Source organism: Chanodichthys erythropterus, chromosome 17 (assembly GCF_024489055.1).
Source record: "Chanodichthys erythropterus isolate Z2021 chromosome 17, ASM2448905v1, whole genome shotgun sequence".
Taxonomy (NCBI): domain Eukaryota; kingdom Metazoa; phylum Chordata; class Actinopteri; order Cypriniformes; family Xenocyprididae; genus Chanodichthys; species Chanodichthys erythropterus.
Window position 1 is genome coordinate 32,555,680 of NC_090237.1, and position 14,657 is coordinate 32,570,336.

A 14,657-nucleotide genomic window follows, 5' to 3' on the forward strand; every position below is an offset into this window, starting at 1 on the left:
GATGAGCACTGAACCAACCTCTCCATCTCATTTCAGACCCATGCGAGTGACGTGGGTTTGTACGTCACAGCCAGTGATGATGTCCTCTCCACTTCATCATCATTTATCCTTGAGTGATCTAATGTGTCGATTTGCACCAGGTCTGTTGAACGGTGGAGTCCTGCCTTGCCCTCCTTTGTTATGTGGTATTGTAGAGGGCTGTCATTTATTTACAGAATGATTTTGGTGTCTTTTGGTGAGTTATAAATTTGTGCAAAATTTTCCTGAACTTATTTGGTTTTGTTTACTTTCACATTTAATTACTTGGCAGACACATTACCAAGGAGCATTTTCGAGCACAGATTTGGAGCTCGTTATTGACTGAATTAGTACTTTGCTGAAGAAAATGTGAGTGGTGCTTGCCCATGCAGAACTCACTGCCATGTTGTTGTTGTTGGAGTGTTTGCTAAAGCCCCGTCCACATATGCAGCGACTTCTAGCAACCATGATATCATTGATTTTCAGTGAGCGGTGGTGACTTCCGGTGACACGTATGACAGCAACCTCAGCTGGCCACAGCAACCTCAGCTGTGTGTGTGTCGAGCTAATTTGAGTTTTATCTTTAGGCAAATGATGAGCCTCTTTCAGTAGTGACAACTAATAAAAGTGAAGACCATGTCAGTAACTCACTAGTACGGATGTGACGGAGGAAATTTTTCCATTCGTTAATCGACATGTGACAATACCTGTATCACCGGATGGAAGGGAGGGGGGAGTGGGCGATTGGGCGATTCCCCTCTTTTGCACCCTGCTTTTAAATCGCTAATTTGAAAGCGAAAGTAAAATGCGCATGACCGTATGGGCATTCATAACAGCGCGTGTCCACTGCCGTGGAGCAGAGAGAGTGTTTTTAGTTCATTCCTTTCGAAGTTGTCCTTTGCGTTTACATACTCCGTGCCAGTAGACACGCACCGTTATGAATGCCCGTGCAGTTGTGCGCACTTGACTTTCGATTTCGAATTTGCGCACATTCGGGGGTGGCAATTGCTTAAATGGTTAGTTCACCCAAAAATAAAAAATTGTCATTAATCTGTCAAGTGAGCAGTACGATGCACACATGTGATGCTGACTCAGGAGCCAGCCAATAATGAGTCTGCATTCTGATGTAGAACCTGGAAGCGCTGGACATAAACAACGTAACAGAGTAACACAGAACGGAAGATATTGTTGAATAAATTTTTTCTTTTTCTTTCTTTTTCTTTCTTTTTTTTTTCTTTTTTTTTGCGCACAAATTATTCTCGTTGCTTCATAAAATTAAGGGTAAACCACTGCACTCACGTCAACCATTTTAACAATGTCTTTAGTACCTTTCTGGACCTTGAAATTGGTTGTTAAATTGCTGTCTGAGGAGTCATACAGCTATCGGATTTCATTAGAAATATCTTAATTTGTGTTCAGAAGATGAACAAAGGTCTTACGGGTGTTGAACGACATGAGGGTGAGTAATTAATGACAGAATTTTCATATTGGGTGAACTAACCCTTTAAATGGAGGGTTCATTATTCATTATTCTTAATGAAAAACACTAGAAAAACACTAAAAAACTAACCCTTAGCAGGTTCCCTATTAGCTTTGATTTTAAATACAAAGTATTGACAAATAGTTGCTTTTCCAGTCCACCAGACTGCCTTCCATATTCAATTGAGGAAGAAAGTGTAACGCCTCTCGCAGCTTTTTTTTGTAAGTTGAATATGGAAGGAGGTCTGGCGGAAGCTACATTATTGTACTTTATAACTTGTTAAATATGGATAATTTTCTTGCACAAATGCATCGGTTCTCTTCAGAAGGACTTTATTAACCCCCCCCCAGGCCGTGTGGAGTACGTTTATGATGGATGAATGCACCTTCTTGAGCTTCATAGTCGTTGTTTCCCATTCACTGACATTATAAAACTTGGCACGTCAGGATAGTTATTAATATAACTCTGATTGTGTTCATCAGAATGAAGAAAGTCATATACAGCTAGATTGGGTTGAGGGTGAGTAAAGCTTTGTGTAATTTTCATTTTAAAGTGAATTAATCCTTTAAGATGTTTCTAAGTGGTTGCTGGCATGTTGCTTTAAAGTTGAGAGGTTACATTTCCATGTCTTCATGGTGTTTTGGTCCCTATATGACTCTTCTTCCTCTTACTGTTTAAGTCTATGGTCTTTTTGGCCTTTTTTATTGTTTTATTGTCAATAATTGTCTAGAATGTTATGGAAGAGTTAAAGAGATTATGGATATGTATTGTGTGTGTGTTTTTTTTTTTTTTTTTTGACAAATTGTGCTGTTCATGAGTGGGTAAAATTATAAATGAAATTTGTTTCACAATTCAGATGTCAGATTCACATGTGATTCCCCTAAGTCGCAGTCATTGATCGGAAAACTAGAGTTTAAGACGTTTAAAAAAAATCCATTTGATTGTTTATATTGATTCAGAACTCATAGGAAACAAAAAAAAAAAAAAAAAAAAAAAAAAAAAAAAAAAAAAAATGTTTAAGTAAAACATTGAATTTGCAGCACATTGCCACCACCCCATGGTTTTTATGATTAACATAACCAAAAATATATATTACTGTTTTTCCTCTCCATTTTCTGAGAATCAGAGCCTTTTCGTCATGTCAGGAAATACTGTTTCCACTTTCTGCTGCAGATGTGGATGTGCATTTTCATCTATTTGCGTGTCAGTTATGTATAGCCACAAGGAAATGATGGTAGTAAAAGCTTGTTTTTGCCTGGCTGAATTACGGCCACATTTACTCTAGATATATTGGCCTAGAATAAAACTGAGCCATGTGTAGCGTTGTGCTGGCGTTAGATGAGGTCACGATGAGGGCAGCAGGAAGTTCAGTATTTTAGATTTTATTCATGGAGCCCTCACATGTAGGGCCATTCAAATCAATACTGTGTATCTTTATTCAGCCCAGTGTTATTTATCATCCAAAGAACTAATTTTATGGAATAGCAGAATGTGTTTCGCTAAGTATTGAGTTTTGAAGTATTCTGAAAGGCTGGTTTTCTCTAACAGCATCTTTCTTGCCTTTTTCAGGTAATCTTGGTGCAGGTAAACCCAGGAGAGGCCTTCACGATCCAGCGAGATGATGGTCAGTTTCAGTGTATCACAGGTAAGATTCAGAAAGTTCCTCATGTTGAGTAGGAGTTCTGTGTAATTTAAGCCATAATTACATTAGTCTATGAACAGGTGGCTTTTTATTTTTATGAATCACAAGTTCAGATGATTGTAATTACCACTCTGGGACTTACCTTGTAATTGACGGCAGTTAAAGCGCTGATTAATACCTTTAAGTTCTCCTGAATTGATTGGAGAGATTTGAACACTCCTTGTTCCCAGCTAATTGAGGGTACCATTTTATTTTTATTTTTAAACGGTCGTAAAAAACGCTCAGCGTCCCAAAATGCCCCCTCTAAAGTGTAAACTATGCTGTAATTTACCTTTTTAATGTAGTGTTTAGATTTACTTGGAATACAACTAAAATTTTAAATCCCGGTAGAGTGAAACCAGGTATGCTTTTATAAAAAGACTTTATTAGGTCCTTGTTTACGACATTGGAAGCGATTTTGGAGCATCAAAGCATTAATTTTAAGTGAGAGTTGTTTATTTGAGGCAACATGAGTAACAGAGACCAATGCAATAAGGATTAGTAGAATTTTATTTACAAGAGCAACAACACAGAGTGCAACCAGTCAATACAGTAACATGATGCACTGCCCTATACCACTGGATTGCAGTTAAGCTTACGCGTACACTCCACAAGGTGCAAAACAATAAAGCATCAAGCTGATGCATGATTAATTGAAATAAAATCAAAATTGCTATATGGCTTAGTTTGATTTATTAAAGCTCAAAGGCTGTGATTTTAAATTAATTAAATTTATGTGCTGCTTGTTTCAGAGTGAAGCGCAGCACTGTGTTCCATTTACACAAAAAGCAGCTTGTGATTCATTTTCAGTTTCTCACAGTGGCTCGGTTTTCAGTCTCAAGCTTGGTTAGCAGCTCATCTCTGTACATTAGAGCTGCACAATCAATCGTAAAAAGATTGCGATCTTGATTCAAACACCCACGCGATCTTATTTTATGAATGACTATGATTCGCCTGTGTGTATTAAACATTTGACAAAATCATACCAGAACATTCAAATCTGTGTGTGTTCTGCCGCGCTGGGCCAAAGAGAGTAGTTTTGAACCACACAATTTGAATATTTGTAACAGAAATAACTACTATCACAAAAGTACTGAGATAAAACACTGATGTATATGATAGCGATCAAAATAGCGCAAAACACCTTTTGAAACTAACTATACTTGATAGCGTTTGTATCAAGTAACTATTCATTCAAAATCTTGCAAGCTTACATAAAGTAGTAAGTATTTTGAGTTAGTTTTTGCTGTAATTAGTCACGGCAGTCAGTAACGTCAAACATTGAGTTTTGATTATTTTGGTTTTTGTTTTTGTTGGTGTGATTATAAAAACAATCAAGCATTAAATCAATTTTAATTTTAATCAATTTTTTTTTTTGTGCATTGTGCTGATTAGCTCTTTTTCAACATTTCGCTTTGTTTGGATGGACAAGGAACTTGATGCAGGAAACTTTGTTGTGTTCCTGGTTTGATTGATGTGCTGAAATACTGTCTGTTCTTCTCAAATATTTTAAATTTTACTAACCTACAGTGGAATTCCCTCACTGAACTCACTTTCCACACGACTGCATCATGACTCCTAGTCATACTCCAGTGCATCCTCATTCACTAAGAGAGGCATCCAGTGTTGGGTCTAATTGCCATATGTGTTGGAAGCTCAGTCACAACAGTCAGCTAGTGTTTGGTGGGTCTCGGCGGGGTTGCAATGAGATGTCTTACACCCCCTCTCAGCTTGCGAAGAGCTCTTTTTGTCTACAGCCATTGTGTGGGACGGTGCGAAAACACTACGAACTGCCAACCACCCTGATTGGCAGTTTCTGCAATAGGAAGAAGTGGAGTGTGACTGTAATTGAAAGATTACTGTGCCTTGGGAAGCTATTGATTAGAAAAACAATAGCATCCAGCTCATTGTATGCGGTAAGTCTGATTGTTCCGTCCCTAGCTGGCCTGATTAGCTTGGCAAGGATTTGAACTTGTGATGCAGTAAGCTGCATTGAAATGAGATTGATGTTATCATCCGGCATTAGCGTTTGACTGAAAACCTAAATGGAAGTGGTAACCAATTTGTTCTGAAAACCTAAGGGTATAATTTTTTTTCTTTTACAGTAATGGCTAGCTCTTTGTTAGCTTGTCTCTTATCAAGAAGTGACCCTAAATGACACTATGTCAGGTGATTACCCAGTCCATATGAAGATTACAACAGAAGTGCCACACCACTATGTTTGACATAAGTGGAAAGATAACTTAAGCTAAATTTGTTCCTGTGGACAATGCTACCCAGCAAAATGTGACTGAAATAGAAACCCCTTAAAGTTGCTATGAAATTTTAGCAACAGATCTTTTATTCCATATTGTGATGTACATCCAATTGCAGTGGATTTTCAAAAAGACAGATGTAATGCAAGGCCTTGGTTCTAGCCAACGTTTGTTGATTGGTGTTTGAGATGTGGGAGTTGTGAGCTTGCAGTCGATTTTGGAGCTGCGGTGTTTAAACAGACTATGTAATTGGAGAAATCTGCCCTATGCCACCAAAGAAAAGATGTTTCTCACCAGATGATAAAGTTATATTAAAGCATCTTTGGTGTTTCCATGGTTTCTGCAAAATAAATAATTATATTTATTGACGCTATTGACAGGCGGCGCCCGGACACGTCCCATATCCTTGGTTAAAATCGCGATTTTCTCATATATAACTGGCCTAGTGGTTTTTGAAAGTTTTACTGCAAAAAATCTTACATATTGTGTTATGAGGTCAAAAACAGAAAGAAAAGTATACACTGAATAATCGTTCCCATTGCATTCTATAACATGCATTTGCAAAATAGTCAATTTTCATTTCATGGTGACTTCACAAGGATAGTCCACCCATAAATGAAAATTCAGTCGTCATTTGCTCACATTCATTTGCTTCCAAACTGGGGCTGGTTGCATAAACCACTTAGACTAGTCTTAAAAGTTAAGACACTAATGTTTTTCTTGATGAGTGGTCCTAATTTTTTAAAGTCTGTTACATAAAAAGGTAGATTGGTGTAATTTGAATTAGAAAAATAACATTGATTACCCCTTGGTTAACTGCAACTTGGTCAAACTAGTCTTAAGACAAAGTCTTAAGGGGACTGAGATGTTGCTCATGTCTACTTCATAAACAATGTATTTGAGGTTTAAACACACCAATCTACATTAATTGTAATTGCACGGCAAGGTGCGAAAACTATATTAAAATTTCTTAAGTCATCTGCCGAAGAAATGTTATCCCTGTAATGCGCAATGTCTTTTTGCTTTATTGAACTAAACATTGCTCAACACAATCTTCCTGTTGACACATCTGAGGTCTTTGTGGGACAGAGAAGTCCTTGTCTTTCAAAAAGGGGGGGCAAGAGTTGCTAAAATTAGATGTGAGCTTCACCTCTCTCTGAGAGGAAGGAGTTGATGAGGAAGAGTAGCGTGAGGGCGAACCGGCTGCTCTGCACTGGTCTGTCACTGGGAGCTGTTGTCTGTCAGTGACGTGAATGGAGTGATGACTCACCGTTGCGGGAGCCGAGGGAAAAGCGTGTGTGTGTGTGTGTGTGTGTGTGTGTGTGTGTGTGTATGTGTTTGTGTTTAACCCCTAACCTTAGAGCGAGCCGGAGGTAATGCTAAAATCCACAGGATAAACCAGAGGGAACTGGTTTGTCCCTCTCTTCCTGATTTCTTTTTTGGTACAGATGGGCGTTTGTTCTATTTCTGAATTCATTCATGTTTTTTCAGTAGCTGGAAGTACATGAATACCATATGCACACTATGGAGCTTCATAACTGTCTGTTTAATATGAAGCAGCCAGGGAAGAGAGAACTTAATTTAAGGCATCCCAGACTGCCGGGGGTTGGCTATGTTTGAGGAGAATGACATCAGAGGGGGAAAACATAACATGGCCTTTTAACATCCTGGCATTAACGTTTCTTTGACATTTGCCACCCTAGATTGGTTGTCAGCCTGTAAATACACTCACGTTGATTTGCATGCTTTTGTTTTTGTTTGTCTCTTGATTACTCATGTCTTGACTACAGACAACAATCTTGTAATAGTTGTTTCCTTCACCACTTCTCTCCTTTTTAAGGGTATTTGCTAAGCAGCCAAATGTGGGCAACTTGAAGCAAGTCTCAGACTGGCTTTCCTAATTTGCTTGAAGTATCATGTTTGATTTTATCTTGAAGAACAGATGTGCATCTGTGTGGCTGTTTGTTCAGATGTTCAGTAGGCTCATGCATACGGCTGTAGCACGTTTCAATGCACACGTGACATGTTCTCACACTTTGTTTCAGGGAACTCAGAGTAGTTTGCCTTTTATAAGTATAAATCTTCAAAATTTTGCATTGGAAGTGCATTTACTTAAGAGGTTTTGTGCAACCAGCTGCAGATTATCATAGAGATGTTGGGTTGGACTCATTTGGATTTTGCCAGTAAGCAATTTTCTAGCAACCCTTAGTAAAAACAGATCAAGACCCTCAAACAACACTGTAGGGGTGCGTTGACTTTGTTCCCTCGACGACTTCAATCTTCTTCAGCTCTTGTCACGAGTACTTGCTCTTGCATTGACATTGTTTGCGATGGGCCACATCTGGCACTTGGTTTATTTCCACTCTGACATTCAGAAGTCTAAGTGCAGACAGTCACGGCCTGATCACATACTCCAGGTGACATCACACACTTTGCTGTTGACTCACCGTATACTTGTGCGTCACATTTTAATATTTTAGAAAAAAAGTTGTTTGTGATGTTTTGGCTAATCAGAGTAGTCATTGTAGAACCTGCTGTGTTGATGTCAGATACAGGGCAAATCAGCTCAGATTTTGGTTTGTAGAAGACTAAGCAAGATTCAGGCAACTTATATGTACAAGATGTTGACACTTCTCTATCAATCAGCTGGTTTCTTTGAAAACATTTCCTCTCCAAACTCGCTTAACAGCTATGAACCTACCTTTTTATGATTTTTTTTTGGGGGCGTGTAAATACCATGTTTTTTTGCGATGGTAATGTCATGTTTTTTTTTTTTTTGTCTTTTTTTTCTTGTTTAAAGAATAATTCTTAGCTGTAGGATAATAAAACTTAAGTATTAAAATTTTTGGTTTTAATTTTAAAGTATGACTATGAGCATTAGTAAAAGCAATGACTAATTGTCGTAATTCATAAACGTGGTGAGTTATTACACAGTGTATCAATGTGATAATTTAAACTTTTTATCTTACGTCATAATTATGTCATATGAAATAAAATATAAAAAATTGACAAAATTGGCATAATTATAGCTTTTTATCATAATTTAACTGATTTTTTGTCAGTTTCAAAATGTCGTAACAATGTTATTGAATAATTATGTTTTAGTATCTCATAATTTCAATTATGCTATTACTTTAAGTAAGATTTCAGTCATGGCTTTTTATTTCATAATTGTTACTTAGTATTAGTGTTATAGTCAAGACCACCAAAACCAAGACTAAGTTGAGACCAAGACAAGACCGAGACCAAGAACAGACTAGCACTCCTCAAATTCATCTGAAAGATCCACATTTACTGCCTGACAAGTCTTATTTTTAATCAATAATTACCATTAGAATAATAAGACACTATGTAGAGCTGTTACCAATCAATTGTAATCAGTAACAACAAAGTTCATCTTTACACTGCAGAGGTGGAACAGAAGCAATTACAAATGCATAAATAATGTTGAGATTAATGTTTTAACATTTGTAAAAAAAAAAAAAAAAAAAAAAAAACTATCACGTTTGCAATTGTGTTCATATTTGTGAAAACAGAAAACTCTTTCTTGTGATGTTGCTTAATTGCCAATTATGTTGTATGTTAAGATATAAATATCAAGATCTTATACAAGTACTTTTTTGCAATCATATCTTGAATTTTGTGGGCATTTGTATTAATTTTGTTGACATTTGACACAATCCCTTGTTGATTTCTGACCTGGCACAACAGTAACAAAATAAATGAAATTAGAAATAAGTTATTGATTACATTTGAAGCAGGAGGTTTTACTTCCAATCAAATTAATGATGTTAACAAAGAAATCATACAATGCAACAGCAATTTAGCGATATCCCCGCAGTTGTGGTCTTGACCGATCTTGAAATAAAATCCTGAGTCCTTTTAGTCTGAGACGAGATAAGACTGAGACCAAATACAGACGAGACCAAGACCTTCATGGTCTCAAGACTGTTCTTGAGTACTACAACACTACTTCATATATGAGCCTCAGTTTTTTGGTAAAGGTTGTAAAGCCAATATGAATTTTTTTTTTTTTTTTTTTTTTTTTTTTTTTAAACCAGACTATGTGGTAGAGCAGTTGTGTTTATGGTTCTGTCTGCTGTCTGCTGATGTATGCACTGGCACAGACATCCACTGTTTTTTTGTTTGTTTGTTTGTTTGTTTGTTTGTTTGTTTGTTTGTTTGTTTGTTTGTTTGTTTGTTTGTTTGTTTGTTTGTTTTTTGGGAGGCATTATAGTGCATTTATGTGTGTGTGGATGGGAACATTCTTTGTGAGTGGACATTTCTGTGGGTGTATTTATAAGGAGTTACTCACCAAAGCAACTCTGATTGTGACTGAAGCCAGCGGTGAGCTCTCAGTACTGTGACCCGATCCATTCACCGATCCAGAGAAGCCTTTACTAATGTCACCACGTTTAGATGCAAAGTGCAGCTTTAGTCCATAAGCACTGAACTGTGTGTAGAGCTCTTCTCTCTCCCACGAAACGGCAAAATCACTCATTTAAGACTAAACAGAATGATTGTTTGCCTATAGGTTAACATCAAAGAACATGTTAATCTTTGTTTCACCCTTATTTGAGACTAAACAAAATGATCGTTTACCTTCAGGTCGACATCAAAGAGCATGTTGGTCTGAACATGCTTTTCACACAGAAGGTAAAGCACTAGTGATACATCCATATATAAATGACCTGAATCTTTTATTATTTGAAATGAAAGGGATCACAGAGTGATACCACACCTGAATCTATCACAGCAGAAAATTAGTGTCCTGGAACAGCGGCCAATTAGAGTTAAATGGCCATTATAGAAAAATATTTGACCACACAGTATACTGCAATTGACCGATCAGAATCAAGTATCCCAGAGAGCTGTGTAATAAATGTTTTTCAAAAAACAGACAAATGTTTTAATGGTACAGAGACTTATCATGACCCCTTTAATAATTATAAGGTGAAAAAAATTTGAAAAAAAAAAATATATATATACATGGATGAATTGTTCACAATAAGATCAATAACATGCATTTAGAAAATAAATGGGATCAGTTTTCATTGCATGCCATGCTTTTAAATTTGGCTTAAACTCCTCCCCTCTACAATCAACTGTAAGCTCACATTAATTTTCTCAATCTCATTAACAAACGATGGATTAAAAAGTCCCAGCCCTTTTTCTTTTTTTCAATAATCTGTTTCTCTGATTCACTCAGATTTATGTCACAATACAGAAGAAAATATCATCCACTACTACTTAAATTTTATTGTAATTTTAAACTATTATTGGTCATTATCAATAGATGATGTGCTCAGTGGGCCTCATTCGTGAAACACAAGAACAATTTTTTTGTATAAAATGCTTTTAAATCATTCATGCAGTAGATTGAATTAGACAGTTTACGTAACAATGAACATGAACATTTTGAAACGTTCTGCTTGGGATTCATGAATGAACCTGATGCATTTGTATATGTGGGGTCTCTGCAGAAAGATATGTCACAAAATATATTTATTTATGAATTTGCTCTCTTTCAGTTTCTCCCGTACCTGCTTCATTCACTGTGTCTGCAGTCCATAGATTTTGGAATGAATGAGTCGATGACTCATCCCACTTTGCAGAAGCCTTTAGGGATGGATGAAGAGAGAGAGAGAGAGAGAGAGAGAGAGAGAGAGAGAGAGAGAGATGGTTTGGAGAAAGATCCAAGTGCTTTTTGGTTTATTTGATGATAATCCTTCAACAATTAGATGGGTGCAGGGTTCAACAAGCTTAATCAATACGCTTATTTATATCCCACATGCATGTACACCTCTGCATGCCATGTTGTCTTAGCATAACTCTTGGGGCGGTAAACACAGATTCCATGCACTGATAAATCTGTGTGGGCTTTCGAATTTAGACAAGGGATTTATCATACCCCATTGAATAATGTCCAAGGAATGAAGACGAAAGCATATTATCCCAGTAAGCTTGACTTCCACTAGCCTTTCTTTCTCTATCGCTTTATTTTTTGAAGCATCACGAGAGGAGACAGTGGGAGGTTTGCCAAATCGAGTTTCTTCTGTTCCATAAACATCGCTGTGGTCTTTTCCTCCCTCTGTGCGTGTAGATGGACGTCACTCAGTCCGCTGGGGCGTGACGGGGTGCTTGTTACACGGCTGTGAAGGATGCAAATAAAATATTTAGCATAAAAAAAAAACTCTTTCTCCATACTGCAAAGGAGGTGGTTGGTCATTAAGTTAGTATAACCTGTACTTTGGTAATCCTTCTATCTGTTCATCGACCTGCATGTCACCTTCCCTGAATGCTGTCGGCCAACACTAGTGACTCTCCAATCCGCTAATGGAGCGCTGTAGGACCCTCTCAACCGGTGACAAAGTGTTAAGAGGATAGAGCCTTCATTACACCTAAAGAAAGAAAGAAAGAAAATTAGTTACAACTAATCAGACAACAGATAATCAGCAATGCCAGTTTAGAGCTGGGTTAATGTTTTGTAATTAGAAATTAGCCTAGACAAGGGGTTGGTGGAACTCGATTATTTCCGGGGCCAGTGTAATTAGACCCAGAGAGTGACAAGTTCCTAATTTTTTTTTTTTTTTTTTTTGGGTTGGATTAGCTGCAACTAAGATATTCCTGGATTCAGGAGCACAAAGTTAAATATATCCACTTGTACTGACAAAGCGACTTGAATTCATTCATTTTCTAACTAGAGGTAAAGGTTTGAGGTGATGTGAGGGTTCATTTATGAAGTTGAGTTTTGTGTAGAACTTTACGAAACAATTACCGTGAATCTCACGTGATCAGCTTTTTTATATGGTTAGATTTGAGAAGGTACACCTGCTTGCAATGGACAGTACAGAAACTGGACAACTTCCAGTATTGATTTCATAAGTTCCTCAAGCTTCTATCATCAATACTCATCTTTATCTAGGTTTGGCTATGTTTGCATGTGCTGCTCTTTCATTACCATGACAAAATGAAGACCACTGCATTGTCTTGAATTCACAATTGAAGGGCCGACTAACTGTTGTTTTATCTTAAGTTCAGAAACTAGAACTGAAATGGAGCTACACTGGGACTGTCTGTCAGGATATCAGCTGAGGCTGAGATTATCGAGATGTCGACCATCTCAACTGACACATCTGTCAGGTTATAGCCTAATAATCCTGTTCATCTTATTGGATTTCAATAGAGCATTTACTGAACATCCATGATATCCAGAGTGAGCCGCAAAAGGTTTGTGTTTGCCGTCAGACCTAGTGAGCAGATCTCGATGTTGTTGGCTTTCGTTGCCAGTCCACAAAATGTGTTTCAAAGCTGCTGACTGATAGTTTCTGTTTAAACTTGTCGGTTCTGGTTGTGTTTGTGTCTGAGAGAGCAAAGATTTAACGGCTGTTTATTCTCAGAACAGAACTGCCTGTTTGGAGTTATTCTTGGCTTGGTGCGTGTGTGTTTTTCTCGTCCTCTACTTGTTTGTTGATGTTTCCTCTGGAAGGCTGGCACTGGGGGTCCACGTCAGCAGAACAGCAGACCGCCCATGCTCTTCAGGTTCTGAAATGAGAGAGAAAGAAATAGAAAGAGGGAGGGGGATGTGGCCTTTTGTGTCTGATCTCTGTCTGTGCTTGTGCGTCAGTCTGATGTAAAAGTGTGGGTGTCTTTTTTTGCCTACCTAGCCCATCCCTGTTTTTTCCACACCCAGCCCATACTCCTTTTGCCGTAACAGGCCATTCATCCTCTTACCTTTCTAGCTGCCCCTCTTTTTTGTACTTCATTTATTTGTTCATTCATGTGTTAATGCAAGTTGTCATCTTCTGCCACAGACAGATGCAACATTAGCATCTTTCCACGCCCCCGCCAAACCATATCGTAAATCAGAAATCGATCATCTTAGTCAGGAGGGTCTCTGATGCAGAATTGGATCAGGTTCCTCCCACGCTCAGGGCATTTTGCATCTGAGGTGACCTGATGCAGGGCTGTTAGTCTGAGTCATTAGTCATCAATTAGTCTGCTTGAGTCTCTCCTAAAACAGGCTTCAAAGCCAGCACAGCACTCCACATCAAAGTGCAGAGCTAATAGTCCTCTATGCTCTTTGTAGTACTACAAGGCTTATTATAAGACAGGCTAATGATTTTAATAGGATGCTTTATTGAGTAATGTTATGTATAAGTAGTAGTGTTGTTTTTAAATATTAGCATTGGTTGACCAATGGTGTTTTAATAGTTATTGTTGGTATCTAGAGAGCAGGGTGTTTGTACAGCTGAACCAGCCCAATCCATGGCATTGGCTCAACCAGAGACGTGAGTTTGAGGCGGGGCTGTTTGTTTGACCAACCTATGGGAAACAGTGTAATGCTGCCTTCGAAATTTTTTTTTTTTACCTAGGAAACACGCATTTATGCTAATTCTGAGAGCATGTGAAGGCGGCATTCAGAAAGTTCAAGAAGGCCGTTAGAAAGAATTTATTTTTGCAGTTCCTTTTTTGGCCACTAGTGGCACACTGTGCTTCTTTTGTTCCATTAGCTATAGATTCATTGTTTTGCCGATGCGAACAGAACACTGTGCTTCATTACTGTGACGAATGAATGACTCAAGTTGATTTTTGAATCAAAATTGTACAGCACAACCAGTGTTGTCTTGACGATTTGTGAATAAATTGCTCTTGAGAATCAAGTAGGGCTGGGACAATAAATCGATTCATCTCGATTTGTGGATCAATTCTGAGATTTTCCGAATGCATTGCGATTCTCTCTCGAATCGATTCTGAGCTTATTTTTTAACGGCATATGGAGCTCTAGACTAGTTTTGAAACTGTATGCTTAAATGCTCACGAAGAAGACTGCTCGTGCGTTCGGTTGAGTCTGCCCCTGCATCCCAATGTGCATACTATCCACCCTAAATAGTATTGAATATTACTGATGTCACATCTTATTTGGGATGGATAGTATGCTCATTGAGATGCAGGCTGAGAATGTACTTGGACCTCTGAATGCTTTTATGATGCAAGATTAATGTAAACGGCATACTGCAAACACCATTGTAATTCGCTTCAACCTTTTCGAACTTTATGAATGATTATTTTATAGAAGGTTCAAGTGGTGTGTGTAATTGGAAGCAAGCAGAGTCCATACTGTTTTTTAAAGAACGCAGTGCCATCTGCTGTTAAAAACTAAGCTCAGAATCGATTTGAGAGAGAATCGTGACACATTCTGGATAGATCCAGAATCATTTCT

The 14,657-nt window shown here is 37.9% G+C and overlaps 1 protein-coding gene across 7 annotated transcripts in view; it reads left to right on the forward strand.

Annotated features, from left to right (window-relative positions):
• Positions 1 to 14,657, forward strand: part of fndc3a (fibronectin type III domain containing 3A) — a 96,730-nt gene that overhangs the window by 36,512 nt on the left and 45,561 nt on the right. For all 7 annotated transcript variants that reach the window (XM_067364682.1, XM_067364687.1, XM_067364684.1 and 4 more), the window contains one exon: positions 3,068 to 3,143. In XM_067364682.1, the coding sequence (XP_067220783.1) occupies positions 3,068 to 3,143 (76 nt within the window). The remainder of the gene's footprint in view (positions 1 to 3,067; positions 3,144 to 14,657) is intronic.